The sequence below is a fragment of the Cupressus sempervirens genome, chromosome 11 (assembly GCF_028749045.1).
Source record: "Cupressus sempervirens isolate cs-2001-9-10 chromosome 11, ASM2874904v1, whole genome shotgun sequence".
Taxonomy (NCBI): domain Eukaryota; kingdom Viridiplantae; phylum Streptophyta; class Pinopsida; order Cupressales; family Cupressaceae; genus Cupressus; species Cupressus sempervirens.
Genome location: NC_143128.1, coordinates 822,073,989 through 822,083,417, shown reverse-complemented (window position 1 = coordinate 822,083,417; position 9,429 = coordinate 822,073,989). Strand labels below are relative to the sequence as shown.

Below are 9,429 nucleotides of genomic sequence, written 5' to 3'. Positions count from 1 at the left end.
TTTATTTTGGTATTTTATATTAGGACTACATGTTACTCAAAGATACAAAGCTTACAATGTGTAAGGGCATTGAAACATTTCTAAGGGGTTCCTTTGTAGTTACAAGGATGCTTAAGCTTCCTCTTTGGCTTTTCTTGTAGCTCATCTTTGTTAAAATTTCCAAGGAGGTCTTTTGTAACTAGTCTTTTCTTAGTGTGCGAAAAGTTAGTTGTAAACCTTTTTATGTGTGTGTAGTCTAGAGTATTAGAGATTTGTAATAGAGATTTTGGGGAAGCGTGAACAAATTGGAGCACTTGTGTGATGTGGGATATTTTTTGTTTGAGGCCAGAAAGTCCTTTATTGTCTCATTTTGGGAAAGAAACCATTCTAATAGTTCATAAGATAACTACTTTTGGAGGAACAACATCTCGCTCTTTTGGATTTTTTCCATTTGGTTTCATTTGATTGTATTGATTTTTTATATTCTTATCATTTTTTAAGTTCTTACTTATAGTCATTGCTTTACATATTTCATACTCACGATAACTCTTAAATAATTCATGTGAGAACTTGCATTCATTTTTCTTGCTACAAGAGAGAAAATCTAGGGATTGGACCAGAGAAGTGATTGGCTTAGGAAGCATGTGATCTATTTTGATGAAATATGTTGTGGACTCTCCACACTAATTTTTGGATCAAATTTATATGCAAGCAAGCACTTTTTGGATAAGTGAGAGGCCTAGTATGTGGTAATGCAACACCTGTAGAAAATATTTCTTAGGTTAAAGATATGGAAATCATTTAAAGATCTATAAAAAAGTCCATAATATCCCTCTTTCTAAAATATGATTACATGATAAATAACAAGAAAATTAAAATTTTAAAAATAAAATTATTATAATATATAATATAATATAATTAAAAGTTTATAAAATTTAATGAAAGGTAAAGAGGAATGCAATGAAGAATTGTGTAGTGTCACTCCAACTCATCATGGAAAGAAGAGAAAAGGTGAGAATACAAGAACAATTGTGTGGATGTCAAAAGTAAGGCACATGATAGTTGTCATTAATGTCAAAGTTGAAAAACATAAATACATTAATCAAATCAAGGTATTGTATGGTGGATCTGAATGAAGTTGATAATGTATGGCCATACTTAAGAGTATGATAATGTTAGATCCTTAAGATAGCTATTAGATGATGCATGCAAGTACTACAAGAATATGTCAACAATTAAGCATCAACTATAATTTACAACAATAGAATAACATCAATGTGCAATGGTTGAATCAATGACATTGGTTTCAAGATAAAAATTGTAAGGAGCAATACATTGATCTCACAACTTAATAGATATCATATGATCAGAAAAATAAAATGACTTCATCATTAAGTGTGTAAAGCCATAACTCTTGCATCTTCTTTGGATGCAAGTGTAGTGAATGAATGATTTTAATAATGTTCATGAGGCCAAAGCAGCCTAAGAGACCACCTAGAAAAACACACCACTCGAGAGGGCGAGAGGACCCTAAGTCTTTTGAAACTGCTTCTTTAGGTCCATTCTTCTACAATGAATGTTGATCATTAAATTTGTTGTCTTGCCCAACTCGTCCAATTGTGTTTCCACAAATATAGAATCTAAATTGTCAGTTGCTAGGATATTGCCGTAACTAGAGTGGATGTCAATGTACGTTGGACATTCCATAATAAAATGTCGCTCTATCTCCACCACTCCGATGCTGCAAAGTACTAGTCCTATTCGACCTCATGAAATTTGTAGTATAACCAATTTAATATTTAAAAACTTCTATTAAAGCTTCTTTTAGGGCCTATTTGGTTACTTGAATATAATTTCATAATTGACATTCAAAAGCTTTGATTTGGGATTCTGGAACTTGGAATCTAGATTACGGTTTTAAGAATTTAATTTGGGACCATTTGGTTCAAACTCAAAAAAAATTGATATTTTGAATTTGGTATTCCAGAACTGTTTGGTTCAAACCTAAGAAGATATAATCATATTTGAAAATAGTAAGTATAAATTTCAAATTTGTAGCAGTGCTAATTGTAAAGCGATTACTTTTCCCTTTGTGAGTTAATCGTGTGTGAATGGAAGAGTTTGTTAACGTGATTGGAATGGAGACATAGGTGACTTGCTTGTAAATCTACTCTAAGAATGGTTGTTATTGTGAATGATACTTTTCTTGTAATGACGAAGAATCGATGGTGTCTGCGTAAATCATTGTTTTGCAGTAGCTGAAGCTTTTTGGGAGACTCTGAATGAAGCTAACATTGCCAAATATATTTTAAATATAATATCGACTCTACTAATGTTGCAAATAAAATATTATTATGTTGTTGTGAAGAATGTGGTGAATGGCGATGTTTCCTTCCATCGAAATACTAAATGCGCGTGTTGATTAGCCATACCATGGTCCACTCTAATGCCATAGTTCTGCAGAGTTAAACCATCTCTATAACAAGTATTTTGTACAATTAAACCATCTCAAAACACATGAGCAAGTAATACTTGAATATTTTTCCCTATTAAAAAAATTTAAATTTCAAAAATTTGTGCAAAAATAGGTGCCTTCAAATGGGCATCTAGATGTCAAATCCAATTAAATTTTAATTTAGTTGAAATCCTCATTTTCAAAAAATGAGATTTAAGATGAAAATTAAAACGAAAATTCCAAATACAAATATTTTGAAAAATTCAAAATTTTTGTTTTGGAGGTCAAATGAAGATACCGGATTCTACTTTTTTCTAATTCCAATTTTGATTGTGCATACCCAAACAATGAATTAATTTTTCTTGAAATTCCGAACGCCAATTCCATTCTAATTCCAGCTACCAAACGGGCCCTTAATTGTCTCGTATTGGATGTACACGAGAAATGAAGCGCTATTAAAGCCGTTACCCGCAGAGATCGTTTGTTCGAACCCGAAAACGTGCGATATTCAATAATAATATTGTGCTGAAGATGGCTGTTATGCTGTCGACAAGCTTGGGCGACGTCGTCATCGACTTGCACGCAGATCGTTGTCCTCTCATTACCAAAAATTTTCTCAAGTTATGCAAGTGAGTTTTGTTCCCCTTCCATTACAAACAATAAACATATTTTCTGTAATTTTGTTTTTCCACTCGTTTGTCTGTTCGGAAACCGGCACACTGTTGCCTTCAAAATAAAGATCTCTCATTTTTCCGGAGATAGTTTTTTCATGCAAAAGATACTTTATTAATTAATTTACATTGCGAAAGGACACTTCAATTAATTCATTTACACTAGCTTTCTCCTGTACCGTTAGGAATACTGCTGGACGCTAGTAAGTCCAGATAAATGTGCGCTTGATATTTATCGAAGAGAAAAATAACTGAGAAAGCGATTACTGTAAATTTTTAGTTACAAAATATGTCTCGTTTTTTATTTATTTAGGTTTTCAGATTTTATTGAAGGAATAGCTATCAGCTAGTTCTATTTTTAGTTGCCCTATTTATAAACTGGTCATTTGATAGTGTCCCAGTGTTTCTCCGAGTTTCGGGGATGGTGTGATTTATTGTTAATTTTGGGGATGGTACACATAATGCAGAAAATTTAAGAACAAACACCGCAAAGCTCACAATTGATAAGTTATAACAATTAAAGATTGTCATTTGTCCAATCACAAATGTTATCATCTGAATATTCTAGCTGAAAATCAGAATCCATTACAAACGAGCTGAAAATACCAACTAGAGAACTGCAAAACATTAAAATGATGAAATAGAAATGCTAAAAAAAATCTAAAACTGTTTGTGTTTGAGCAGCTATCATCATCTACTTGATATTTTGGAAACTCCTTGGCACTGGAACTGGTGTAATGAACTGCATCCTACTCCTGCATTGTGAGCTCTATAACCTAATATGCAGCTCACTCTCATTGATGTATTGCAGATCTCGAGGCTTCATATCCCATAGTGTAGCCGGGCTCTACCTATACATAGGTGTCTTGTGATCAGTGAGATACAAGGCACTGCACACAATCCCAAGCTATGTATACATTTAGTTCTTCTCAACAATCGAGGAACTAAAACCTTGTGAGAGAAGACAAATGGTAGTTTATGTAGCAATCCTAGAGGTCAATAGATTTGGCTTGTGACAAAGCGTGTTTGTCAATCCTTGTTGACTTCATATAGCCATCTAGTTTTGGGAACTTTATCCACTCAACTTCGATCAGCAAAGCTTTCCTTCGACTCTACATTATTTTAAAGGCCTTCATAAGGCCATTCCTTGCCTGATGGTCATAGATGGGAATAACTTTTCAAGGTTTATCTACATACTGTTTTGAATTCAAAATATACACAACAATGTGTAGATGGGTGTCTAGCTTTACAGACTTTTTCTAAATGATGGGATGAATATTCTCAATGCAAAACTCTAAGGTGAGGTCTTTCTCATGAATGATAACTTTGATTTGCACAACATGCAATCAATGCATTCATAGATCTTCCCAAGGCTAGAATTTTTTAGAATCTACTATTTTGACAACAACGAAAACAAGGGATACAAAAGATGTGATGCTGTAATGTCCCCTTTTTCGTGTCTATCATCTTTGAGAGTATTATCCTATTTCTTGACCCTCGCAGGCTAGTATGGTGGATAAGAGGGTCCAGTTTTGGGAGTTTTGGAACTCTTCAGTTGACTGTTGTGAGTGTTCACCTCACTGGATCTTTCACTTATTTGGACGCATTGATATTCAAAGGTTTCTAGCTCAGTTGGGAGAGACTTACTATTTGCAATAGGTCAGTCGATGTTAGAGAGAAACCCTTACTATTTTTAGTAAGGCATTTAGATTGACAGTGGTAGCAGCGGATTAGCCAGTGATGAAGTCAGAATTATTAAATACTGGTTATTAGTGGAGTTATGATGTTTAATTATTATTAAAGTGTTACTTAAATAATAATTGATTATTTTAAGGGATTATTATATTGACTTCATGCAACTTTATAATTAAAGGGGATTTAATATTATAAACTCAAATTATAGAGTGAGAGCATTTAATGACATATTATAAAAGAACATTAAATGATTATAAAGTCAAGTTATGAAGTGCATTAAATGAATATATTATAAGGTGGCTCATTAAATGTTTCCCTAAGTCAACATCCAAAGTAACAAAAACAAATATGATCTAAGTTATGAGAAGTGTGAGGCTGGAACCTTATGGTTAATTTGTCTATGGGAATTGTTTAAAGCCAAAAAACCCAAAATTGAACCATTGCATGCATTCTTGTTTATTGAAGTTCATGAAGGGAACATTGTTGGCAAGAGTTTCATCTTGTAGAAGTTAGATTCTTCAGAGTTTTACAAGCATTTGAAGTGTTGAAAGACATACACTGATATTTGCTAATTGGGCTACTCATTCAGAGTTGTCATTCATGCCTAATTGTAAAGAGAAATTCAATTAGCTGACAACAATACAAGGTTTTGATATTATAGTTCCATTCAGATTTGCCTACAAAGGTTAGAGAGACAGAAAAGGGGTTCAAGTCGCAGCCAAGTAAGAGAAGCATGTGAATTAACAATGACACCAAGCATTTGAGAGGCACGTTAGGGATTTTGAGATACATTTGTTCATCATAAATTGGTGCCTATAGATCAATTTGCCTTCAGAATAGACCTGCACTCCTTTTAGAGGTTATGAATGCAAGATGTAATATTTTCCCAGGTTTTCCTTGATTGCAGTAAACTCACTCATCATTGCACTAGTTGATCATTGCATCTAAACACATATCCTGCAATGAATAAAGAGAAATTCTTGTGAATGGTTGCAGCAGTTAGTTTGTATGCAAACCGTATGACAAAATGTCCTTGAAATAGTCCGGTGCATTTTCAGAATGATATATCTGCCAAGTGTTTGTCTTATTGTCTATTCTATATATGCATGAAGTTAAGGGATATAAATCTGATTTGAGCTTACAAGTGTTTGATAAAATGCCTATGTACAAGTTCAAGGCATTGCAAAACAACAGATGCCTGTCAATTATCAGAAGGGGTTCTTACAGATGTATCTCACATGTTATCAAAGAGTAACCGACCACAACCTGCTTCACCCTCTTCTGCATGTATTTGATTCCTTGCTCCTATTTTTTCCTTATGCCATTGTAATAAGCTGCGAGGGTTGAGTTCTCTTGCAACTCAACCCTTCTTTATAGTGGAATGGAATAGGAAGCAAATTGGGTCTTGATTGGTTTTAGGAATCACTTTATCTCATAACGTGGAGTTATGAACTGGCGACGCTGCAAGTGGGGGTCTTCATCCCCATTAAGCAAAGCCACAGTTCAAATCTATGAGCACTTTGGATTAGCAATGGCACAAGTCCGTGATCACGATGGTCCAGTTGTGGTTTGAACCTCGGTGGGCACAACACCACCATCACTTAACCAGTACACTAAATAGTGAACCCTCAGACGCAAATATAATTATTCACTAGAATACTAATTTATTTGCTCAGCTTAATGTGCATCAAGAAAATAATTGTTTACCAACTATAATCTCTTATTTCTGAAATTACATTTTTATCCTAAAAACTTGATAAATACCTCAAAAATTGGTATTTGAAGAAATTTCACGAATAAAACAAATGAAGCTCAAATGTGGATTTTGATATGAATATACGCTTAGATGAGTTGGGATTTTGTCCAATCCACCAATTTAACCCTAAAGTTTTATTCTAGGCTGAAGAATAAACGAGGTTCAGTCCTTTTGATAAACAAGTTTTCATAAAACATCCAAAAATGCTGCAATTGAACTCTCTAATCTCCTTATAGAGCCCTTCTGGAACTTTCCAGAATGTAAATTCTAAAAGTCACTTTTATTTCATTTTTTCACTAATAAAGTGACCATAATTTTTCATTGACACAAGTCACTTTCTTAAACAATCACGATTGAACACTTAATTAAGTACAAGTAATTCTGAAAATCTCAGGACTGACATTTAATTAATTATTTTATGATCCATTCTAAATAATTAAAACTAGTTGTCATTAAAATCATTTATTTATGAACAACTTAACTTTAGTCATTTAATTGATTTCTAAAGTCAAATAAAGGGGGACACTACACTTCTTCCTGCCTAGAGATGCTTGTCCTCAAGTAATCTGAACTTGCATGGCATTACTAGGATCACAAATAAGCTTGTAGATTGCTCCATCATAAATCCACTACACTTCTGATACAACTGAACCCAACAAATCTGTCAATCTTTGTTACGCTATGAAGCAATCCACCCACCATAAAATCCTTGGATCCGAAGGCGAAATTTGTAATATGCTATTCCCAATATCTTTAACAACTTGCTTTATTTAACATTGAAAGTGTAACTAAACTTACTGACTTGTTAAAGTAATAAGATGCATGTAAATTGCCATATGAAATATTTCCAACTTTTTAAATAAGCTTTCAACATGTAACAATATGATCCAATGCATTACCTAAGAAACACTGAAACATCTATAATCATCTCATCATGATTTTTAAACTTGTTCCTCTTTTTCTCAAGACAACATACAATCATTTAACAATCGTGATCACACAACAATAATTCAGGTTTAGAGTACTGATAATCATTAACTGATCTACATATCAAGCCTTTTTGAATATCTATAGGAAGGAGAGCATCATCCAAGTGCTTTGCCTCCAACCACAGACCGATGGCCCCCTGCACACCTTCCAACTAGAAGTGGCCCTATCCCTCAGAAGGGTATAGACAAGGAAATTGGTCAAGGTATGCCATCGGAGTTGAGTGCAGTTCCAATCGATCATAGAACTTCATACTTTCTTTTGATTATGTACAGCCAACCTGACTGAACTATGCAACTGGAAGACAGTGAACTGACTGGACATAAGCGCCACTTTGGCCTAAGTTTCAAATAAATATCACTTATCAAAAGTGCAGTCAAATGTTGACACACCCCTACTTGACTTGGATTACTACAGTCATCCTGCAAGCAGGAGTTGACATCAAACCTCTAGTCATGTATTCTTGTATCCACTAACTCCGGTTAACTGCCTTTAGTTCCCATGACATTATGAACCTTAATTGTTTTAAGAGAAAATCTCAACACAACAGTTTATTTTGTAAGCTGGTTGAGTATGGGCAAGAATTGTTATCCTCCATGTAACCCTGATTTGTTGAGTATTATTGCACCTAGAGAGGATTAAAGGTTCACTTCTTTAAATAGACATCTTCTCTTATGTTCTTTTGGCTAAGTTTACAACTGGTTATAGCATGATTACAGTTTGATAAACATGTGACTCATACGGAGTTCATAATCTTCTAGAAATCAAAAGTAAATGACATATTAAGAAAAGAGTCCCAATCAAGTATACTCTGTCTTGTGAGGTTTTAAATTCAGGTTTGTTTCCTTATTCATGTTGTATTAGTGAAGTTGCCAGTACGAGTATGGGCGTAGGTATGAGAACCCGGTAGGTATGTACAGGCATTTTTTTGGGTTTGGGTATGCGCGCGTGTGTATATATATCTCTATTAAAAATATAAAAAAAATCAAAGAAATGTACAAGATTGTAAAACTAGATCATTTGGTAGAATGGTGGTATATATATATATATATCTTTATTAAAAATAAAATAAAAATCAAAGAAATGTACAAGATTGTAAAACTAGATCATTTGATAGAATGATACTATCATTGCTAAATGTCAAATGCCAACTAATAGCTCAAAATTTCAATATTAAGTCATATGCCATGTCATAGATGTCTAGGTTCATGATTCAAATGAAAATCATTATGATTAGAAAATTGACAGTAAAAAATTGTAATTGTCTTCTATCTTCAACGTAATTCATCAATCATCAATAGGATTATCAATTTTTTTTTCATCTATTGCATTTTTCAGCTGCTGCAAGTTCAAGATCATTTGAACTCAAAGCAATGCAACTCACACTAGATGCATTATGTGTAGGTATGTCATCATCATTACCCATAGTGACTCTTTCAATATTGTATAAGTCGGCACATTTAGGGGCTAAATCCCAAGGCTTCGATGCCCCATCCTTATATCGGGGATCCTTATGATAGAAAATGCAAATTGGTAGAAAATGTAAATTGGAATGAATATAACACAAGTCTTCTGCTCATTTTGTAGCCAATCAGTTATGCTTCACTTAGTGGATAAAAGGAGTGTACTCCAGTTTGCTGGAGATATATCTTTGAGAGATTTATTTCTCCTAATCTAAAATATATAATCATCTATTTTTCATTAAAGTCATCGAAGGGTCTTGTTGAGCATCGTTTTTACGTAACGACAACGGCAGAAATCTGAGACAGATTCCTTTCTTGAAAAGTTGATAAGATCAACTCCAAGATTCCTTTAGGCTGTTTGTCAACCACTTGGGTAGCTCAGTAGGTGATAAATATGATTATTCACAATGAGGCCTTTGCTGG

At 33.8% G+C, this 9,429-nt stretch overlaps 1 protein-coding gene across 2 annotated transcripts in view; it reads left to right on the top strand.

The window, feature by feature from the left end:
• The first annotated feature begins 2,917 nt into the window (after window positions 1–2,917).
• CYP59 (cyclophilin 59) overlaps window positions 2,918–9,429 on the top strand; it is a 272,359-nt gene continuing 265,847 nt past the window's right edge. For both annotated transcript variants that reach the window (XM_089811494.1, XM_089811493.1), the window contains exon 1: window positions 2,918–3,063. In XM_089811494.1, the coding sequence (XP_089667620.1) occupies window positions 2,966–3,063 (98 nt within the window). In that variant the 5' untranslated portion in view covers window positions 2,918–2,965. The remainder of the gene's footprint in view (window positions 3,064–9,429) is intronic.